At 30.8% G+C, this 24634-nt stretch overlaps 1 protein-coding gene across 2 annotated transcripts; it reads left to right on the top strand.

Annotated features, from left to right (window-relative positions):
* The first annotated feature begins 812 nt into the window (after window positions 1-812).
* LOC114306512 (uncharacterized) lies at window positions 813-12029 on the top strand. Of its 2 annotated transcripts, none has more exons than XM_028251756.2 (6): window positions 813-1472; window positions 7252-7414; window positions 8222-8398; window positions 8505-8588; window positions 11184-11265; window positions 11371-12029. In XM_028251756.2, the coding sequence occupies exons 1-6, from the start codon at window positions 1090-1092 to the stop codon at window positions 11787-11789; spliced, it is 1308 nt and encodes a 435-aa protein (XP_028107557.2). In that variant the 5' UTR covers window positions 813-1089; the 3' UTR covers window positions 11790-12029. The 2 variants fall into 2 exon arrangements, with proteins under 2 accessions (XP_028107557.2, XP_028107556.2); XM_028251755.2 differs by having other exon boundaries at window positions 920-1472; window positions 8222-8419.
* Window positions 12030-24634: the final 12605 nt, after the last annotated feature.

Raw genomic sequence — 24634 nt, 5'->3', positions numbered from 1 at the left:
TTTGGTGCACGGCTTGTTCTGATTCAGTTTTAACTTCCATATTGGTAACCCCTTTGTGAAACAGTATGGTGAGTCCTCGATATATTGACACATATTCACAACATCAGGTGTAGGACAACTCTATGTTGCAAGTCAAAAATTATTTAAAAATATTAAGAATTTTAAATATTTTATCAAATATTTTATATGAGTATGTGATTCACACAAATTTTATGTAAACTCTACACCCATATAAGACATTTGGGTGTCCTAAATAAGTACACTTTTTGACTTTTTATGAAATATGGGTTAGATATGGGTTGAGTTTGAAGTGATGTGATAGAGAAGTGATATGACTTAAATAAAATAGTGACTTTTTAATTTTTTTAATTTTTTTGAAGATGCCAAACTTGACCTTAATAAAATATTTAAGACTGCTACCATTACTCTTCTTTTATATTAATGTCTTTGGGGCAATAAATAATTGCCCAATCCAAGCATTTCTTTCTATTTTTTTTATTATAAAAATAACATTAATATAATTAGATTATTACAACCAAAAACAGATTCGCCGCTAATTTCGAATTCGTCGCCTCCTCTTTTCCGCACCCTTAACGTTAAGCATTCTACAGCACCTGATTTAACAGAATCTCCCCATGAGGAAGAGCATCTTCCTTCTTCCTAACCTAAAAAATCTAAAAATTTTCACCCAAAATATAAAAATTCAGGAAACTTTTAACATGACAACTATTGACTCCCAATCACCTATAAACACGTGACAACAACCCAAACTATAAAAAGACCAAAATACCCTTCAATTGTCTATTAGCCAAACCAAGTTCCACCCACGCGCCTCAAACGAGTTGCGAAAAGCTTTTCCTCATCACTCTTCAATCAACGGTTTTAACAGCGCCACGTCACACCATCGTACAATTTATAACCCGCCCCAAACCCTGTACGCTCTCTCTTCTCTTTCTCTCTCTAAAAATTCCAGGCTTCTCTCTCTGTCTCTTCTATTTTGAGATCTCTCAAGCTCAAGCCTCATCCATTTCTCTCTCTCTATATATATATATACACACACATGCGTATGTGTATATATATCGATCTGAAATGGAGGAGAGTTTGTCGAATTTCATGGAATTGATGAAGAGGCCAGTGGTGGTTGAAACATTCGTCGACATTTTGTTATGCGCAGTCCCGATTTGGGTCGCGGTGATGATCGGGCTCGTGATCGGCTGGTCTTGGCGGCCTAGGTGGACCGGACTGGTTTATTTAGGGCTCCGGTCCAAGCTCCGGTTCGCCTGGACTTTGCCGCCGGGGTTCGGAGCTCGGCGCCTCTGGTTTGCCTTCACGGCGCTCTCGGCTTTCTCTGTTGGTCGGACTCTTTGGTCTAGGTTTAGAGGGAAAGGAAAGGAGTCGGCGGCTGCGGCCGCGGCTTCGGGTTCCGACTCGCCGGCGATTGTGTCGGTGGATGGTAGTGGCGGCGATATCGAGTGAGTACGATCATAAATTCAATTTCTCGAATTTTTTTGTTTATGATGTGATTTACTTTCATTTATATATATAATGTCGGTTATAAATAAATAAATTTATAAAAAAAGAGAAGAAAGAGGTATGTTATGATAATTGGTGTGTTTGGATCATATGGATTTAAGAAACAATAAAATGAAAAAAATATGAATGAAATATTAGTTAATTAATTAAATAAAAGTCTTTTTTTTAAGGGTTTCCCTTAACAAATTTCTATTCAAACTTATGATCTAGGCACAACCTTAGGTTTTTCAATTAAAAGCTACTTGGTGATTGTATGGAATTTGATGTTTTGAATGGGTTGCTGAGATAGGCATTTGGTGCTTTTGAATTTTTGTGTAGGTAGGAACATGGTTTTAAATAAACCAAACCAAACCAAACCAAAACAGACCAGACCAGACCAAACCAAACCAAGTAAGTCCCATCAAATGGGGTTCTCCACTCTGACACTATCCAAGGCCATTTTGTTAATCAGGAATATGGTTTTAAATAATGGTATCGAAATATCTAGATTGGATTGGTGATATGGTGGCTGATATTGGAGAGTACCGGATAGTATAAGCCAATATATTAGTGAATATATTAACGGCTGATACTAGATGTAACAGGTAATATTTAAAGCCCTGGTAGGAAGTTTTGAAACCTTGGTATTTGACACACAACACTCGAACAAGGGGATGGGGCATGTGCTGGATACTTTTCAACGGATATTTCTTATATAATTGTATATAAAATTATTATTATATCTACATATTGTTGTATAATTGCTATAAATATCCTTTTGACACTGTAAGTTATATGTAGTACCATTTTATCTCACATACTTAATTAAAAATATAAAAATATGACATCTTTTTATCAAGTCAACTTTTAAATTTATGGTTTGATGAGTTCGATTTCTAAATACGTACTCACATCCAACACTCGTGCCCAAGTCCATATAATATAGTATATAGGAACCGACACTTGTCCAAACATGTCATTTAAAAAAAAAATGGACCCAAACACTTGACGCACATAAAAGACATGTTTTGAATGGGTTGTTGAGATAGGCATTTGTTGCTTTTGAATGGAATTTATGTATAGATAGGAAATTTTGAAACCATGGTATTTGACGATATACGGCAATGTTGTTGATGTAGTTGGATTTTTCAGATAATGTGTTTTCCATCTGTGGAAGATGAACACTTTGAAGGTGGCAACTTTGACGTGGACATATATTCAAACCGACACTTGTTTAAACATGTCCTTTTTTAACTTAAAATATTTTTTTTAGACCCAAACACTTCAGACTTGCGACACACACATAAAAGACATTTTTTGAATGGGTTGTTGAGATAGGCATTTGGTGCTTTTGAATTGCATTTATGTATAGATAGGAAGTTTTGAAACCATGGTACTTGACATATATGACAACTTCGGATAACGTGTGTGTTTTCCATCCATGGAATGGAACACAAACACTTTGAAGGTGGCAACTTTGACATGGACATATATTGGATACCGACACCTGTCCAACATGTCCTTTATTTATTTATTTTTAGACCCAAACACTTCGGACTTAGGGACACACACACACACACACATAAAAGACATCATAAGTTTGAATAAAATAATTTAGGATACAATGATAAAAGAGAAATAATGGAGATTTACACATATTAATGTCTTATGCTTTACATATTAGTGTTATGTTTCTTTTTATTATTATTATATTTGAATGAAATGTTTATATAAATGATATATAATAAATATAAAATTATATATCATACCCATGTTCTTCATGTGTTGTGTTGCATTTTTTAAAAATTATCTGTCGGCATGTTGGTGTAATGTCTGTGCTTTTTAGGTTCCATTGTTTGATCTACACCACAATTTACTTGAGGTATTGTTTTGTGATGATGTTGCTGGTGTTTTTGGTTGGCCTTACCGATATTGGTCTACTAGTCCAATTGTGGTGTTGCACATGCAATTTTGTTTAGAGATAATTCATATTTTTGCCAATTCTAGGATTTCTTTGGCAATGCATATTGGTGATTAATGTAATTTATATTTTTGCAATAAGAGATTGGAGATGTTTTGAGTCTATTATACATGATCTACTATGATGTTCAAAATGCTAATAAAACAATTAGCTAATTTAGTATAGCTCTAAGACATAACCTATAGTCAATTATTATGAATTTCTTTTGTCAATTATTTAACTCCATTTTGTTTTATTATTATGAATTTTTAATGTTCGGTTCGGCCTCTATTGGCACCTTGTTATGCGATGTCCGAGATCATTATGCCCAGCCTGTCAGCATAGTGAAAGAGACTTGGAATGAGATTCTTACTCCACCTCTACATTCTTGCCATCCAAACATGGTGCAAAATTTAATTCTATGCTTGAGCTATGAGTGAGTTACTCTAAGCCAAAAGAAGTTCCATCATCTGACCTCTACCGCATGGAGATGGAGCAAAATTCAAACCCAAAACTCATAAGCTTTCTATAGAGTATGGGAGAGGGAGAAGACAATCACTAGAGTCGTAGACGTAGTAGGATGAAACTCGTACTTGGGTGACGTTTCTTACTCAAAAATTCAATTTTGCTCTCCGAAGTTAGAAAATTGTAGGAAACTTGCTTTCATCGAGAAATAATTCGCTTCCAATTGAGATAAGACCTCCCCAACAAATCTCAAAGAGGAGGGAAAAAAGTTATCCTACTACTTCTTATTTAACATTATATTCATTTATATTTAACAAAGATAATTTATAGTTGACATCAATCTCTAATGTTTATTTATATGAACCTACATTAGTGAAATTAAAAACTCATTTTTAATTATCACTCTGCTCTGGCTGAGGTCTTCCTTGAGTTATATTCTCCTTTTTTACTTGAAAGTGATAGATTCTCCATGTATGTCAAACTAAGTCCATTCAATGTGTGTTCATATTTCTTGTTTAGAATATAAACATAATATATTGTTAAAAGGGAAAAATTCAATTTATCCCCTTGTGGTTTGAGCTCGGAGCAGTTTACCCCCATGATTCAAAAATAGGCTGACAACTCCCTTGTGGTTTTGATTTGCACTTTGCCTCCTTGCCGTTATTATTTCCGTCTAAAATGACGGAGAGTGTTCCACACTTGCCAAAATTGAGAGTTGGCAATGAAAAAAATAGAAGTCAAAGTCAAAATTCAATGTTAAAAGACAGGCATGCCCTTCGCTTTATCTTCTTCTCCAATCAATATGAAACTTAAACCCTAGCCCTAACCCTAACCCTAACCCTAACCCTAACCCTAACCCCTCTCTTACTCAGCAACGACGGCATGATTCCAGCACATGCCCCATCCCCTGCTTCCTCTGCTTGCTTGCTCGGCAAACACACTGCCGCTGGAGACAACGATGGAATCTTTGTTGAAAACTCATCGGAGAATCACCCCCAGCCACTTCATTTCGCCTCATTGACCACCGGCGCTGCACCCTCTTCTGATTTCGAATAACTCCATATCCATTTTTTGATCAGCGCCGCAACACCCTCTTCTATTCCTAGCTGCACGCTCTGATTTCGAATCACTCCATATCCATTTTCTGATTACCGCCGCAACACCCTCTTCTATTCCTAGCCCTGGCTGTGTTATTAACCCTCCATGTGTGTCTATATATATATATACGACTATGAGCTTCTCCTCTCCACCCATGTACTTTTCTTTTTCCCTCCCTTCCCTTCGTCTTCTTTCAATGCTTCGTTCGAAAAGGTGTTCTCGATGATTGATTATTGTTTGCAAAAGAGACAATTTGAAGAATTTTTAATGGTGAACCGAATTGATGTACTGTTCATAGAATGCTTTGTTGAGTTGAGAAATTATGCAATTTTTGAATTCATATAGATAGATATATAGATATGTTTGTATGTATGTATATATACGTGTGTATAATTAGATTAAATAATTAGGAATATATCTGTATGTAATTAAGAAGTTAATTAAACTAAATAATTATATATATGTGAATAATTTTTTTGACATAGTGTGAATAATTAAGTTAAATAAATACGAAGTTGTGTTAATAAATGGTTTAATTAATAAAATAAGTGATTGACTTAAAATTAGGTATATAATAGAAGAAATACAAAGAAAAATAGTTATTTCCGTGCGAGGGTAAAATAGTCTTTTGACTGCTAACGGTAATAGATGTTAGATTGCAATTTAGTCCAAAACCATAAGGGGCCGATATGCCTATATTTGAATCACATGGGGTAAAGTGCTCCAGCATCAAACCACAGGGGGGTGAAATGAATTTTGCCCTTGTTAAAACCTAGCATTACACTTACAAGACTTGGAACAACTATGGTGTTTTTAGGTATGTGAATTACATTCACAATTGCAACTGTTGAACATGTAAATAAAACTCAATATAGGTGTTCATGCATGGTCATATTCAGTGAACTTGTTCTCTAGCAAATGCATGCACAACTGTAACTATTGATCATCTATCTAACATGAAAGTAAAACTTGATATAGGTGTTCACACACAGTCATGTTTAGTAAATTTGTTTTCTAATAAGTACTCATATGTTTACTTTAGTGTCTCAACATAAGCGAGACTAGTCACCCTCCCAATTAAGTATAACATGTGTTAGTCTATCTGCTTAATAATCCTATGTCGAGGAATCTTTCAGAATAAAGTACTGAGAATTCAAGTTGTTTATTCTTAACTATTAAGAACAATTTTTCTCAACTTTAATTCTATGGATTTATAATGTAAACAATAGCACACAAGGTGAACATGATAATGAATAAACTTGCCTTCTAGTTTTACAAAAGTATCCTGAACCATATCTTTAGGTTGAGGGCATACCACCAAGACAGACTAATTAGGGTGTAAATTACAAATACCTGCCTTTAGGGTTCTGACAAATACAATTAACTCCTTGAGGTTCTAAACCTTACATCCTACCCTTTGAGGTTTCCAATCGCATAACAAATACCCCTCCGTCAATCAATCGTCAAGTCAAAAAAAAAATATTCTCTCTCTCTCTCTCCACCGGCCCACCAACACCCCTCCAGAAAAACCTACCGATTCTCACCTCAACAAATAAAGATATCTTAGTCTATTGGTTTGAATTATATATTAGATCCGTTAATACTTTGCAATTTGAAAGTGAAAGCAAATACTGGCCTGGTCTTCAGCTTCACATCTTTTTATTTTCATTTTCGAGTATTTTTCTTACTTTTGAAAGCAAAAAGTGTTGTAGCCAAAACTCAAAAGTACTTCAGAATGCCAGCCGAAAGGCACCCTAGTAGAGGATAATATGCACATGCCAAATCTTACAATTGGTGTGCGTGTTGCCCTCAATTTTCCACATAAATTCCAAATCTTAGGCAACAAAGGAACATAGAGAAACAAAACTAATAGACAAAGGGACATCCAAAGAGCTATGTCACAATCAACAACTTCAATTAGAAACTATGAATTCAAGTCTCTTGCATGCATTTTTTCTTTAAGATGAGAGGGTAATTAGGTAATTGTTTCATTTTTGTTAACACCGAAGTGACGAACTCTGACAAGAAGGTAATTGTAATTTTCAGATCCACAAGAGGGAAGCTAAAATAGATGTCATTTTGGTTTAAGTGCTTCCCTTTCAACTCTTAAGTTGAGATTTTTCTGTTTACCACCATGTGTTGTAAACTTTTGTACCTTGATTTTTAGGACATGTCACCACTGTTTGTTGACGACTAATTTTTTTTCTTCCTGGCAGGCCCAGCAATGCAACATCTCTGATAGAGGATGTTGTCACTGAGAAAGATGTTGAACACTTATTGAATCTGCTTGAAAGCAAGGATGGGGAAATGGGGTGGCAAAATCTGATGGAACGCTCCACCTCAAACATGGCATACCAAGCTTGGCGCCATGAGCCCGAGGTACAAATTGACCTCGACTTCAGAATGAGTGTTTTTTCTATATGCTGGAAAAGTCACAGTGGGAATTACTTGCATAGATTTTTACTTTGTTCAATGCACGACTTGTCTTTCAAATGCTGGAAAAGTTTGTCCAAGCCTTGGTATTCACAGTTTAGTTTAGGGGATAGTGAATTTTGTAATTGGCTCTTCCAAAGAAGCAAAATACTCGTGTTAGATATGATGTGACATGGGCATGGATATAGGATAATAATCACAACTCATGCATGCATCCAGTTGGTTTCTCTACAGAAAACAGGATGGAGTACATGCCTAGTTGGATTCATTAACTACACTATTCTCCAAATGATTTCTTTTTTGGTTACAGAGGCATACTAAGATGAGGTACCTATGCCGAAGAGGGAATGTGTATGCTTCTTTCTCACTGTAGGGAGGAAAACTGAACAACTTAATTCCTAATTTTACCATTGCTAGGTTAGACAAATTACTGAAACATACCTGTAGCTTACTCCTTATATTGTTGTGTGGCTGACTTACTAAAGAACTTCAGACCTTTTCTATTTTTCCCCTTCTCAATTTAAAATTGCAAAATGTCACAGGAAGCATATTCTAGGGCATCAGGTTTGGAAATGCCTGATGACTTTGTTTGTATGCATAAAATATTTCTGGGTACTAGAAATCTTTTTAGTTTAGTTTTCTGAAACCCTTTCCACTTGTGAGATCTAGTAGGAATTCAGGTCTTCGTTTCCTTTCTCATTGTTGCTTGAAAATTTTATGCATCAAAACCATACTGTGCATCTTGTTTATCAGACGGGACCTGTAGTGTACCGTAGCAGAACGGTCTTTGAGGATGCAACTCCGGAGCTGGTTAGAGATTTCTTCTGGGATGATGAGTTTCGCCCTAAATGGGATCCTATGCTTGCGCACTTCAAAATATTGGAGGAATGTCCTTCTACAGGGACGATGATTGTCCACTGGATAAAAAAGGTTTTCTTGAACATATGCATTGTGCGTCTATTGAATGAGTTTTGCCTTTGATACCTGTTGTTTCAACAGTATTTGGGTGATACTTTTTTTTTGTTTCTCTATGCAGTTCCCTTTTTTCTGCAGTGATCGCGAATATATCATTGGTCGAAGAATATGGGAAGATGGAAAGACGTATTATTGCGTGACCAAGGTACTAATTTCTTAAGCTATTAATTTTTAAGTTTCAACATCTTGCTCTATCCTAAGCAGTAGTTTCCATGGCTGCATGAATAAAGAGGGAAAGGGGTTGTGAAGGTGCAATCAATGCATCTTACCAAATTCAATGGCAAGAATGAGTCAACCATAAATTTAAACTCAATGAGTATAAGCATGACTTGGGCAAATTGATTTCATATGGGAAAACCTGAATTATCTTTTCACTTTTGCAAGCTTGTGTTTTTTTTATTATTTTTTATTCATTTATTTTTTTGGTTGGGGGATGCCAACTCCAAGCAATCCACTTGCTACTTTAGCACACTTTGCACATCTGGTTACTAGTTCCACAGATACATGGGCCAATATGAACCTGATAATAGTTCACTAGTGCACCAATAATTTTGATTTATGCCGTGGAACTTCTGGGAGGACCTTAATCCATTATGTCGAATATCTAAACAAATGCTTATGTTATTGGAAGCTTCTTGCGATGTAAAAAATACTTCAACTTCTATCTTTTACAGTAATGTATTTGTATACTTGGAAGTTTTAATTTTTTGATGCTGGGATGACCATTCTGGATTACTTTGCTTATTGCGATTTGATTCTCTTAAAAATAACCTTCTTGCATGTGTTTTTAGATAGAAACCTTGATTATCAAGCAATTAATTCTGACTTGTTTGTGAGATTGAAATTAACTGCAAGTAATCATAGAATTAGGATATTCTAACATATTATTCTTTTACAGAGAGACTCTGGTGCTTTTTGTGTGGTTATATCTTCAAATAGGCCTTAATTATGAAATTTTTTTTCCTGATTTGTTTGTTAAACGCTAACAAGTGTTAATTCCAACTACTTGGCATTGGCTAATATGGATGTGACCTCTTCAGTTGGCTCTCTGGTGATACAGTTAATATATGATTTTCATAATTACATAAGTAACAGATGACGTACATGTAGAACTAAATCTTTGATGTGACAAAGGGTTTGGTCTGTCCCTTTTTCAATCTATCAAGGCTACTTCATTTTTGAGATTGTTTGCATTTGTCGTGTTTGGTTACAGCTACTTAATTTATTTTTTTGTTGATATTTATTAAAAATTATTACTATAATCATTATTTAGTTGATGCAGCTTGGTTTTTTACTTTTCATTTAAGAGGTGGAAATGTTTCCTAATTGAGGATCTGCTGATTTAGGGCCCAATGTTGAATTAAAAGACTTAGATAACTTATATTTTTTATATCCTAATCATGTATTTGTATACTTGAAATTTTAATCAGTGTGTTTGGTTTGAGTTTTTTGAATTAAGTTTTTTGAAAACTGAGTTTTTTTTGTGTTTTTTTTTTTGTTTTTAGTGAAAATTTTTAAAATTTTAAACATTTTTTTTACTATTTTAGATGCGCCTTACTTAGATGTATCTAAAAAGTAAAAAATTTCTGAAAAAATATTTTTAAAAATTAATAAATACATAAAAATACAAAAAATGTACTGAATTCTCATATTTTTTTTTTTTGTATTTTTGGTATTTAGTGAATTTTTAAAATATTTTTTTCAATTTTTTTTTACTTTTTAGGTATATTTATGTTAGGTATGTCTAAAAATTTTAAAAATTGCTCAAAATATTAAAAAAATTCAGTAAAAACAAAAAAATACGGAAAATAAAAAAGTAGAATTTTCTGAAAAGTATTTTTGAAAAATGATAACCAAGCATAGTGAATTTTTTTTTATGCTGGGATGACCATTTTGGATTACTTTGCTTATTGCCATTTGATTCCCTTAAAATAACCTTCTTGCATTTATTTTTAGATAGAAATTTTGATTATCAAGCAATTAATTCTGACTTGTTTGTGAGATTGAAATTAATCGCAAGTAATCATAGAATTAGGATATTCTGACATATTATTTTTTCACAGAGAGAATGATATTGCTGGTGCTTTCTGTACGGTTATATCTTCACATAGGCCTTAATTTTTATAAATAAAATAAAAAATATCCTGATTCATTTGTTAAACACTAATAAGCGTTTCTTTAATTCCAACTACTTGGCATTTGCTAATATGTATGGGACTTCTTCAGTTGGCTCTCTGGTAAACAGTTAATATATGACTTTCATAATTACATAATTAACAGATGACATGCATGTAGAAACTAGGGTTCTGTCTGTCCCTTTTTCAATCTCCCAAAGGCTACTTCATTTTTGGGATTGTTTGCATTTGTAGTGTTTGGTTACTTCATTTACTTTTTTGTTAATTATTTATTAAAAATTATTTGGGTGATGCAGCTTGGGTTGTTACTTTTCATTTAAGAGGTGGAAATGTTTCATAATTGAGGATCTGCCAATTCAGGGCCCAATGTTGAACTAAAAAGACTTGACTTGTTATCTATTTTTTATATCCTGATGATGTACCCTCTATGCCGCAGTACATAGTGTTTTTCTTTGGAAAATCATATTTCATCCTAATTTTGAGACAACTCTTTGTTTTTTATTCTTTCAATTTTTATTTATTTATTTATTGTTTGTTATTTATTTATCTGTTTATTTATTTTTACATGGACTATGGCTATTAACACACAAATTGCAATAATGCAGGGGGTGCCATATCCAGCTTTGCAGAGGAGTGACAAGCCAAGGCGTGTGGATCTGTATTTCTCAAGCTGGGTTATCAAGCCTGGTAAACATTTTCAAATAATAATCACTTGTTTCAAATAATCATGTGATGCTTTTGACACTTTCATCAGTCAGTTTCTTGATCGATATATTTGCATACTTGATGTAGTGCAATCTCGTAGAGGAGATGGACAGATGACAGCCTGTGAGGTGACTCTCGTACATTACGAGGACATGGGAATCCCCAAAGATGTGGCGAAGCTAGGAGTCCGTCACGGGATGTGGGGAACGGTGAAGAAGTTGCACTCTGGCTTCAGAGCATATCAGCAAGCAAGGAAATCAGAGACCCCACTGTCCCGAAGTGCAGTGATGGCAGGTAAGACCACAAAGATTGCTTTGGAGCCAACTTCTTCCAATGAAGATGAGAAAGGCAGAGCGTTTACAGCGGGACTCACTGGAGATAATGGCGGCTTTGATTGGAAATGGGTAGCTATAGGTGGGGCCGTGGCTGTAGTTTGTGGGCTTCAGACTGGTGTGATCGGAAAAGCCTTGTTGCTTGGGGCAGGGCAGAGATTTGCTCGGAGGTGAGAGATTCCCTTTTCTTTTTGTTTTATTAAGGATCCGTGAGAACATAATTTGAATTTAATGTTTTTCAAATTGTCAGTAATGTTAGATCAAGTAATTATATTTTGATAATTTTCCATAAAATGAAAAGAATATAATTAATTGTGGATTGGTGTACTCGGAACCATAAAGTCCAAGTGTATTATTATTTGTGATTTGGTTTATGAATAGGTTCAAACCTGTTTGGGGCCAAGTTTTATTTCACTGGCATGCAAGCAAATCATCCGTCTTCATTGTTCAAAATATTTTTCCCCTTCTCCCTCTTTAATTTTTGTACTTCAACATACATAGAAAAACTTTGGGGAAAAAAATATTAATGTGTGATTTAAGTCTCGTTTGAGAACAAGTTATTTTGGTAATTTTTTTGTTTAGATAAAAAAATTAGTATGTTTGAAATGATTTTTTACTAAAAGATGTGCAAAAAGTAAAGAGAAAATGAAATTTTTAATTTTTTAGTATAGGTTATAAATTTTTTTAGTAATTTTTTGATTTTTAAGCTAAAATAGTTGCATGCCAAATGAGGCTCTAGTTTTATTATTATTATTATTATGATTGAACCTGCTTTGTCAAACAAAGCTATTGATGCTCATCCATGTGAATATCTCAGTCACTTTGCTACTAGAAAAAGAAAATGATTATTTCTTATTTTCATAATTATTAATCTTATGAAATTGTCAATATAGGTCTATAAGTCTCGTTTGGATGATTCAAATTAGTCTTTTTATTAGACTATTCTCTTTGTGTATATTTGATAATTTATTTTATTTTATCATGTTTGTCTCAAAAAATAAAAAAACAAAAAACAAGTGAGTTTTTTATTTTTATTTCTTAGACAAAGGTCACAAGTCTTGTTTTCATAGTAATCAAAATTGCTCATTTTGTTGCACTTTCAATGTTTATTCAATGATCTCTCTTTGATTTTGGTTTTTTGACATTGTTTGTTTCAAACACAAAATCAATCATAAATATTCAAAACTAACGCAATGAAATTTTTTGCAACTCTTCACTATTTATTTTCACAAGACATTTGAAATTTGAAAATAAAAATTTGGGCGGTTTTCAAAAGAAACAAAAACACCCTCTTTTAAATATAATTGAAAATATAACTTTATTTTATACATAAATTTTCAATTATGTTTGAAAGAGGGGTGTTTAGGTATCATAGCACCATGGTCACCTTTCATGCATATTTTCATTCAAACCTTTTTGTGCACTAATATCATAGCACCATGTTCACCTTTCATTGTATATTTTCATTCAAACCAAAACTTTAGAGATTAATGTGGAAGTGCATTTTTGCTTTCATGCAAAACTTATACAAAGACCATACAATGACACAAGTACACATGAAATTTTAAGGAGCCAAAAAATTAATTTAGATGCACAATTATGAATCACAACTTTAATTTTTTTTTCTCAAGATTCAAAAAAAATAATAAAAACCTTTTGAAAAGATAAACATGAGAAAACTATAATATTTGTTACAACAATTTCCTGGTTAACTTTCATAGTTTTTTTTTTTTTTAAATCTTTTTAAACTTTTTTAAAAAATCAAAATAAATTATATACATCAAAATTTTTAATTTTAGCACAAATTATTATAAATCAAATTTCCTAATTTTTAATATATCAAAACACATTATTTCTAGCACAAATGAATTATAATAATATTAAAAAAATCCACTAAAATCTCAATGAATTCAGAGGATACCTTATGTATGCACATACACACACATATATATATATATATATATATATTGTATGTTGCTCAATTATTAGCAAATATTACTTTAATCTCTTCATCTATGAACCCGTACATTTTGACTCTTTCAATTATAAAATTGTATCTTCTAAGAGGTATATTTACACCACTTTTATAATTGAAAATATCAATATAAACGAGTTCATAGATGAGGGGAGTAAATTAATATTTATATGCAATCTTCATCTTGCTAATGAAAAGAGAAAAAGACAGTAGTATCTTGCACATACCATCCAAACAATCTGTTGATTGTTTTTGGCGAAACCACAACTTAGCATGATTGGATGGCTTATGCAAAAACCAAAGTCTATCCTCTCTCAATCTGGGCCTCTCTCTCTCTCTCTCTCTCTCTCTCTCTCTGAATAGGTTAGATGGGTACATGAAGATGTTGGGTTTATATATACTATGCACAAACCCTAATTAGGGTTTTTACGTGTTAAAGTGGCCGCCTTGAAATATTATATATATAAGTAAATTACAAATTGCCCCTTTATATTTGTTTATTTTTTATTTTGGCCCTTGATTTTTTTTTTCTCACTCTGTCATTCATATTTCAAATTTTTTCCAGTTTAATCCAAAAATTAATTTCTGTCCAAAATTAAGCCGAAATTCTCATGTTATAATATAAAAATATATTATATTGGGATTTAAGTTTGTGTTAGAAGTGTGAATTATATATATGAAATATTTTTATGTTATGTGACTATCAATATATTATTTTATGTCTAATTTTGGACATAAGTTTGCTTATGGAGCAAGTAGGGAAAACCATGAAACATAAACTGGTAAAGTGAAAAAAATAAATTTTAAGAGTCAAAGTAAGGCCTAGTTTGGGAAGATTGAAAAAAGACAAAAAGTCAAAAAGTCACTATCCTATTTAAGTCACATCATCTTATTTAAGTCACATCACCTCTCTAATACATCACTTCAAACCTAATCCAAACCCAACCCATATTTCATAAAAAGTCAAAAAGTGTACTTATTTAGTCTTCCCAAACTAGGCTTAAGAAAATGATTAAACAAAAAAGAGGCAAAGTGAAATTTATCGTACAGAGTAATGATTCATCCCCCTTTGACCCCCTCTCTCTCTCATTGGTTACCTTTTCTTTTTCTTTTTCTTTTTTTTCCTGCTCCACCAATCACCCCCTGCCATGTGGCAAAGGGGGGGTGAGGGGGTGACCCCCAAAAGGGGATCCCAAGCATTATTCTTACCCTACATATTGATTTGACTTCTTTCTAATTCAGATTTGAATTGAAGGGCTTTGTCTCATGAAATCTTTCATTAATCTTTTTCAATGATTTGAATTGTTAATTTTATAAGATATTTTGTGTATATTGTCAACACAAAATTAGGTCAATTCGAAAATTATAATCTCTTCAATTTATCATGTTTGTTAAAAAAAAAAAAAAAATTAATTAAAAATACGCCCCTTGATGTTTGCTTAATATCCAAATTGCCCCTAATGATTCTGAAAATTACATCTTGCCATTTCAAATTTTTAATGGTATAACAAATGACCCGTTTTATTAATAAATTATTAAGTCAATTAACATTTTTTAATGATGTCAAAAATATATTTTAATTAACAATTCTTCTATTGCATTGTTGTAAAGGATATTAGTTAAAAAATTTATTCTTTCTGTTAATTATGTTAAAAACATTTTGATAAGGAAGTATTTGTAATTTTTAAAATTATAAAAAGCAATTCTTATTTTAAATAAATTTCAAAAGATGTATTGATAATTAATCTAAAAAAATATGAATAGTTTATTTTTTAAAAAACCTTTATGATCAATTTTTTATATAAATAATATACACAGAACGATTCAGATCTATATATAAAATAACAGAAATGTTTGGGACTCCCTTTTTGAAGGTTCTATGACTCCTAATTTGATCTTGGCCCTTGATGTGTGTATGGAGTCCACTCATGTATGTGTGGACCTAACATTATGAATAATTGAAATGAAAGTGAGAGTTATAAAAATTATATATATATATATATATATATAGATCTCTATCACAATTGATAAAATAAATTAAGCCTCCGTTTGGAAAGTGGGTTGACTTTTTGACTTTTTTAGCTGGGAGCTAAAAAGCCTGGTTTGGGAAAGGCTTTTTGACTTTTTGACTTTTTTTGTGAGAGAGGAGTGTAATGATTATGTATTGGATTTGATGTTTTATTTTTTGTGACTAAAATAACCTATTTTATTTTTTGTGACTTATTTAATCCCTAACCCATCAAAACTAACTTTCCAAACTATGTCTAAATCAGACTTACGATGAATTTGACGAACTCTAACCGTACTCTCCCGTCCCGTCCATATAAATATCTATGGTACCACCGACATCGACCAATGCAACCCTGTAACACCGACATAAAATCAAGAGGATTGGGTTATTGAATCATGATTAAGAGAGTTGGGCTTAGGATTGATAAGGATAGGATAGGACCACCACAACCCAACCCAACCCAACTCAGCTGGCCTTTTACTTTTGGGAAGCCTTTTAATTGGGTTTTAGTTGAACCCAAGCCTCTTTTTATTTATTTATTTATTTATTTTTTAAGATTTTGCAAGAAACTGTGGTGGTTTCGAGTAGTGGTAAAGATCCATATTTGAGACCCTTATGATGTGGCAAGGTAATAAAACTCCACATAATTAAATATATGACAAATTAAAGTTAACCCCTATCATTTTACATCATTTTCAGTGAAATTATGAGAGTTTTATTAGACGCCTTAACTATTTTCCTGGTAGTATCAGGCTCTCTCTAAAAAAACAAAACAAAAAAGTTATGATTTATTATTTTTTAATCAACTTTCAATCGCATAATTGTATTTGGATAGATTACATTGTGCACTTTATATCAAATCTTATTTTAATTTATTATTTTTTAATTGTAACAATTAATTTTTACACTTTTAGTTAAATTACTATATGATTCTTTTATTACTTTACTATATGATTCTTTTATTACTTTAATGTTAAATTACCTAACTAAAATTGTAATGCGACTACCTTGCATTACAATTTTTGTCAACCAATTTAATATCAAACTAATAAAATGAACACATAGAAACTTACCTGAAATTACAAAAAAAATTATTTGTTAGCATTGAAAAATGAGTGTCCAATGTAAAATTTCCCTTTGTCACAACTTATGAATTGATTAGATAATTGTTTAAAATTAGTTCTACATTATACAAGAACATACAAAAGTGAAAGGGTTACAATTTTATATATTTATCTGATATTTATGTGAAATATATGAATAATTATTGCATTGGGTAGTGTTTCCGCATGGCATCTCCTTTTTATTTATTTATTTATTTATTTATTGTGATTGATTTATATTTATGTTAGTATAAAAAATTTATGAGAAAATTTACAATGTGCACCTTTTTAAATGGTGCACATTATAAAAAAGTTATGATTTTTTATGATCAATGTTATGATTGTTTATGATGTGTTATGACATTTTATAGTAAAGTTATAAATAGCGAATTTATGATGTGCACCTTAAAGTTAAGAATGATAATGTCATGACATTTTGTAATTTTTGTTATGACGCATTGAGATTTTGTTATGACATTTTTTAATAAAAAAAAAGTTATGACTTTTGTAGTGAAAAATTTATGACATTTTGGGTTTAAATTATAAAATTTTATAAAAAATTTATGAAAAACATACCATATACACATTTTTAAAATGCACATTGTAACATCTCTCAAAATTTATATATATAAATAACATCTTACTTTTGCCTAACAACATGAGGAAATGAGATTTGATAAACTTTCTCAAAAGCACCCGTTTTTTTTAGTAGTGAGCAATGAGCATAGTCCGGTTTGGATTTGTTTTGGATGAAATTAGAATCAATTTATTGTCTACAATTCTAAAAAAAATTAGAATCAAACTAAGTCATTAAAATCATATAATCAATTCGAACCAAATTATTTAAATATTATTCTGTTTAGTTTAAAATCATGGTTTCATATAATCTGTTCACAAAAAAAAATCATATAATATTTTTTTAAAAAAATTTAACCTATCATAAATTATAAAAATAATAATAGCATGCCAATCAAATAAACTACTCTCATAATGTTTCACCAATAAAACAAAAATATAACATTAAACAAATATTGTTCAACATTAATCGGTTATGATTTTTCGAAACATAAAATTTCAAAAAATAAACATACACATTGTTCAATCATTAACTAAAACAAATATAATATCTAGCAAATAAACATATATGGTTTAAGTTATACAGTCTGATTTGATTCAAATCCAGAACCGTAAACCTAAATTCATAATCAATGTATAGAAACCGATTCCTTAATTTTTCAAACTAAGACCGAACTACAAAATAGAAAAACCAAACTAAATTGATCTTCCATTCCCCATCACAAATACCAACTCTCACCAAAAGGACCTTTTTATTGTGAAAGAGAAACCCAAGTTGAGGATTCTTGTACAATAGGGAATTGCATGGCTCTTGTCTCATGCCTCTGTGGATTGGCCAGCTTGAAATAGACTATCCACTTTTCTTGTAGTCATGGATGGTGCAATGAAAAAGCATTTATGTCGGTGAGATAGGCCATGACCACAAGGTTTTTTTTATAATTTTTTTAAGAAGATTATTTACAAATATAGGAGAATCACATCAAGCTGAATAATCATATGGGACAAGATGTCAAACAAAATTAATTACGTATTAATAAAAAAATTATAATTATAATTATTATTATTTATAATATTTATTTAATTTTTTTTGTAATTTTTATTTTCTATTCCCATTGCATTGTTATTTTCCCTAATCATATTCCACAAACACATATCTATAATTTTAAAGAATCAATACTAACAATCAACACAAAAAAGAGCTTACAATAAGAAGAAATAAACTTGATATAACGGAACTCTATAATGAGAGGAAAATAATTAAGGCGAGTTTAGCATACAGCTAAAACAATTATATATATTTTATATTTTTTTTTTGTCTTTAGTAATGTCTTTTCAAAATTAGGTCAAATTTTTTTTACTTTTTAGGTCCCCTTGTGTAGACATTAAAAAGTAAAAAAAAATTCAAAAAATCCAAAAACTATTCACTAAAGACAAAAAAAAATCAATTGTTTTTTGCTTTTTTTGTTTGTTTGTTCCTTTCTAAATTTTTTTTCAAATTTTTATTTTTTGAGTCCGTCTAGTTGAGTAAAACCCAAAAATTTAGAGTTTTTTTTTAAAAAATAAAATAAAATAAAAAATCAATAAAAATTACTAAAAAAAATCAATCCCAAACACCTTAATCTTTACCTTCATTAAGACCAACCTCCTAACCATTTAATTAAGAATACATAGAAATGAACAAGTGAGCTAGCCCCAGTTAATTTTTAAGACCACAAGTTTGGTGGCTGCTAAAAATACAAACAAAAATGAAATGGATTTTATGAAATAGGTGGTGGAGAGCCACTTGGAAACATCCAAGGGTCAACTTCTTCCAAATGGCAGAATTGCTCATCAATTTGTTTGATCCATGCTTCCCAATTTATACGAAACTCAAGTGCTTACCAAAAAATAGTGGGATTTCGTGAATTGTTTGTTGTCATTTCAAATAATGTGTATTTTGAGTATATTTCTTGTGTAAATGCAAAAAAGTAAAATAAAATAAAAAAATAAAAGAAGAAGAAGTATATTTCTTGTGTGAGAGATTTTCCATTAATAGTGAGCCAAAAATCCATATATTACTTAAATTACATATTTATTGATCCGTGTACAAAACTATTGTTGGATAGTAAGCAATTACACAGCCTTTATTTTTTATTTATTTATATTTTTTTAAAGATGGATTCTTACGAAGTGATACCATAAGACTAAGGGGTTCTTTGGAGAATCTTAAATAAGTGTACTTTTTTTTCTTTTTGGATTAAAAAGATGAGGAAAAAAATACCGTCTGGGTTAACTTTTTGTCTTCTTATAAAAAAAATGTGTAATAAAAAATTATATAAATAAAGGGTGTAGTGGAAGATTAATTATTGATTGTACGGCTGCCTCGGCTGCCCAACCTGTGTATACAAAAAAAAATAATCAAATCCTTCGGGGCGAAAAACTTTTGGATAGTGATGGTCGGTCCGTGGGGGCCATCATGAGTCCCATTTTAATAATCTAAACCGTTCAATATGTACAATTCGTCGAGTATTATATGCCTGTAAAAAATCACATTGATCGGATATCAATAGCTATATAATCAGATTAGTGTTTTTTCAACAGTTAACTATCACACCATCCATTTTGTTTATACAAAACTGATTTGATCATATAGTTAACGATATCCGATCAATGTGATTTTTTACAGGAATATATTAATCGACGATTTTTACATGTTGAACGGTTCGGATTATCAAAAGGGAGTCCTTAATGGGCCTCCATGGGCCCAACATTTTTGTGACTTTACATATAGTATTTTTTTTTGGCCCCAAACTTCGGGGCAAATGCCTGTCAGACGGCAAATAATCAGCTACTGTGCATTTGAAGTGTAAATATATATAAAATATATTTTTAATATTTTTTATTTGTGAATAGTAATGTCTTTTTTACTTTTGTGTACCTTTTTAGCTTTTTAAATTTTTTTGAGGATGCCAAACTTGGCCTAATATTTGTCATCATGTGAGTGAATTACTCGTGGGAATAACAAATTAACTAGTTAATTCAGTTGATCATTTTTGTATATTCTTATAAGTCAGGAAGTTAATTTTTATCAAATATAAAGGGTAAATTACACTTTGCACTCTTACACTTTATATCAAATCTTACTTTGACCTTTACATATGAAATCATTACAGTCAACTCTTACACTTCTGGTCAAATCCCATTTTGGTCCCTGCACATGAAATTATGACCATTAATCTTTTATACTTTTACTCAAATCCTAATTTGGTCCCTACACGAGTATTAATGTCCCTCTTCTATTACTTCAATTTTAAATTTTTAACAAATCCAATCATGTGACAAAAATGTGACTACGAAATGAGAGTAAGAGAATAAAATCATTCATGTTTCCTACCAATACACTTTTTTCTATGTAATAAGCACATGAGAGTTATATATATATATATATATATGTTCGCATGGTAAAAATTAGGATGAAAATGTAAGAAAATAAAGCTTTGGAAACAAAAAATAAAAAAATATGTGATAACGAAATCATAGAGCAAGAAAGATGAATAGACAGAAGGCTATGTTACCGTGAAAAACAGAGTTTCGTAATTTCAATTTATGCAAAACTCTAGTTTATCTTCTTAATTGTTCACAATCTGCGTTTTGTTTTAACCTAATACAGTCATATTTTGATATAAATTTTTGGATAAAGTGTGTGTTGGTGAAAATGTAGATGATTTTTCTCTCTTACCCTCATATCGCAGTCACATTCTTATCACATGACTAGATTTTGTTAAAGATTTAATTATTAAATAACAGAAAAGAGACATTGACACTTGTGTAGGGATCAAAGTAAGATTTGATCAAAAGTACAAGGCGTTAACCGTTACAATTTCATGCGCGGAGACTAAAGTGGAATTTGACCAAAAATATAGGGGGTTAACTGTTATAATTTCTTGTGTAGGGATTAAAGTGAGATTTGGTACAAAGTGCTGAGTACAAAGTGTAATTTACCCAAATATAAATATTGATTATTTCTCCTTTATGAGGTTTTATTTTTTCTTCTGTGTTGAGTTTATTTTATCATATTATGGGCTATTTGTTATGATGGTTGTTGGGTTTTAAGCTATTTATTGTTAAATTTTATGTATTTAATTTGATATAATTTTTTTCATACTGGTATTTGATCTGCAAAAGAAATGCTTTAACAATATAAGCAGCCATAAATGAATTAGAATGAAGAAGAAGAAGAAAAAGAGATTGATTTGAAGAGAGATTTGTGAAGGGGAAAAATTAGATTGGATTTCGTTTGGTAAGGAGGTTTGGGGTTATTTTAGTCACAAAAGATAAAATAGGCTATTTTAATTACAACAAACAAAACATCACATCCAACCCATAATCATTACACTATTCTCTTACAAAAAAAGTCAAAAAGTCAAAAAGTCGAAAAACTCTTCACAAATCAAGCTTTTTAGCCCAGGCTAAAATAGTTAAAAAAGTCAAAAAGCCAACTCACTTCCTAAATGGAGGCATAAATTAATTTTTTTTGTCACTTTTCTCTACTCTTTTCCTTTCTATCTACAAATCCATATTTAAATTCAAAATTTAAAAACAGTCTAAGCCTCTGTTTGGGAAGTGAGTTGGCTTTTTAGCTTTTTGACTATTTTAGCCTGGGTTAAAAAACTTGGTTTGGGAATGAATTTTTGGCTTTTTGACTTTTTTTGTGAGAGAAGGGTGTAATGATTATGGGTTGGATGTTATGTTTTGTTTGTTATGGCTAAAATAGCCTATTTTATTTTTTGTGACTATTTTAGCCCCAAAACCACTTGCCAAACACCACTTAAGAATAAATTCCTTTGGCAATGACAAGGGTTTTATGCTAATAAAATTATTTTATAGTTTTCAATGAAATAAATTCAAAAGAAACAAATTTCTACCTCTTTACTCTTTTTTCTAAACAAAAATGTCAAAGACAGAAGGGTACTATGAATAAAAAAGAAGATAAATATTGGTCTCGTTTGGGAACAGATTTTTTTAATAACTTTTTATTTTTTTGGCTAAAATATGATGTCAAAAAAAATTAGCATGTTTTGAATGACTTTTTGATTTTTTATGAAAAGATGTGCAAAAAGTAAAGAAAAAAAGAAAATCTTTGACTTTTTGTATGAATTTTTAACTTTTTAACTTTTTTAGTGACTTTTTAATTTTTTGACAAAAAAATCACTGGTCAAACGACACCTCGGAGAGAATAACACCATAGTGGAAACAGGAAAAAGAAAAGTATAAATAAGTGATAAAGGTTATACACTATAATTAAAATGGTACACTTTTTTATGATTGTGTTTTTTTTTTTTTTGGGGTCACCACTGTGTTGCTATTTCCCCAAAATTTTTTTTACAATTTTTTGAATTTTTGGCTAAAATATGAGTTAGAAAAATTAATATGTTTGAAATAATTTTTAATTTTTACTAGAAGACATTCAAAAAGAATTTTTGACTTTTTTTTTGTATGATTCTTTAATTTTTTTAACTTTTTGATTTTTTTTTGGATATTTTCAAACCAAGCCACATTGTTTGGTTTCAAAAAATTGAACCCACTTTTTAGAAAATTGAGACATCGTTTGGCAACATCACTTTTTAACTTAAAAGTCAAAAAATTATTAAAAAATCAAAAAGCAAACAATTTATATCAAAAACTAAAAAATTTCATTTTATCTCTACTTTTTGAACATCTTTTCGTAAAAAATAAAATATCATCTCAAATATACTAGTTTTTTTACATCATATTTTAGCAAAAAAAAATCAAAAAATTACTAAAAAATCATGTTCCCAAACGAGACCGAGTTTCTTATTTTTGTTTTTTGTATTTTTTTTTATTTTTATTCAAAAATATTAATATTTTAAGCATTTTTATTTTTATTTTTTAAATGCACATAACCTAGATACACATAAAAAGTATAAAATATCTTTACAAAATTCATCAAATACAAAAAAAAAAAAATACCAAAAAATAATATATTTTCATATTCTTGCGTATTTAATTTAATTTTTAAAATATTTTTTCACAAATATTTTACTTTTTAAACGAATCTAAGTTATGTGCATCTAAAAAGTAACAAATTTACAAAAAATATTTAAAAAATTCACTAAAATAAAAAAATATAAAAACAAATATAAAATACATTTATGTTGGGTAAATTACACTTTTCATCCTTCATCTATCACTCAAATTTTTTAAAATTTTCATATTTTAATTGCAACTTGACTGCAATTTTTGCTTCACTTCATGTATAGTAAGTAGGGGTGTGCATAATACCGCCGAAACCGCCGAAACAGTTAAAACCGCACCGAACCGCACCGTCAAGGCAAATTCGTTATTATTTGCCAATCGAACCGCTGGTTTTTGGTAAGAAAAATGGCAAATTCTAGTGACATTTTTATCAATCCGCCGGTTTCTATTTTTCTTCCAAACCGCACCGACCCGCACCGCTATTAAATCATGTTTTATAAGATTCTAAATTTTTTTTTAACTTAAGTTTGCTTGTTGTTCTATACCTTAGAATATAGTATTACATTACTGCTCGAGGGGAATTCAAGATGTTAGTAATCCAAAATAAAGTTGGCTTCCAATTCACTTTTCAATCTTTTTTTTTTTTGGCCATGTTGCAAACTTGCATCAGCTCACTTTTCAATCTAAATACTTTTCAACAGTAAACATTTTCAATATATTGTAAATCCTGAATGATATTAATTTTATGTATTGTATTTGATCATTGTAGCTTCCACAGATGCTTGTAATGAACTGATGGCATAGTCGTTGATATTATCATGTTGTTGTTACACTTGCTGCATCAGAAGAAAGTTTCGCAAGATGCTTAACATCACGGTATCTCTCGTCTTTTTTTTACTCTTTGATTTAAGTTTTGTAATTTGAATTATATTTTTTATAAACCGCCAATCCACCCGAACCGCCAAGGCAAATCCGCCATTATTTACGAACTAAACCGCCGATTTTTGATAAGAAAAATAGCAAATTCTAGTAACACTTTTATCAATCTGCCACCCGCCATACGGTTTCTATTTTTCTCTCAAACCGCACCGACCCGCACCGCGCACACCCCTAATAGTAAGGGTGGGTAAAAAAATTATCAAAGTATTTTTCACACTTTAATTTACATAAATTTTACTTTAATCTCTCGTGTTTAAATATCACTCAAAATTTGAAGGATGAGGGTGGCGGAAGAGCTTATGTTGAAATCTGTGAATTTAATTATTGTAATTCAAAAGTGAGTTACCAAAATAAAATTTAAGTAAAAGTTTAAATTTGATAATCATAAGATTTTTTATTTTGATAATCTGTGAATTTAATTATTGTAATTATAAAGTGA

This window comes from Camellia sinensis, chromosome 7 (genome assembly GCF_055761805.1).
Source record: "Camellia sinensis isolate YWXY chromosome 7, ASM5576180v1, whole genome shotgun sequence".
NCBI classification, from domain to species: Eukaryota; Viridiplantae; Streptophyta; class Magnoliopsida; order Ericales; family Theaceae; genus Camellia; species Camellia sinensis.
The sequence above is the reverse complement of the archived record's forward strand: the minus strand, read 5'-3'. Positions and strand labels throughout refer to the sequence as shown.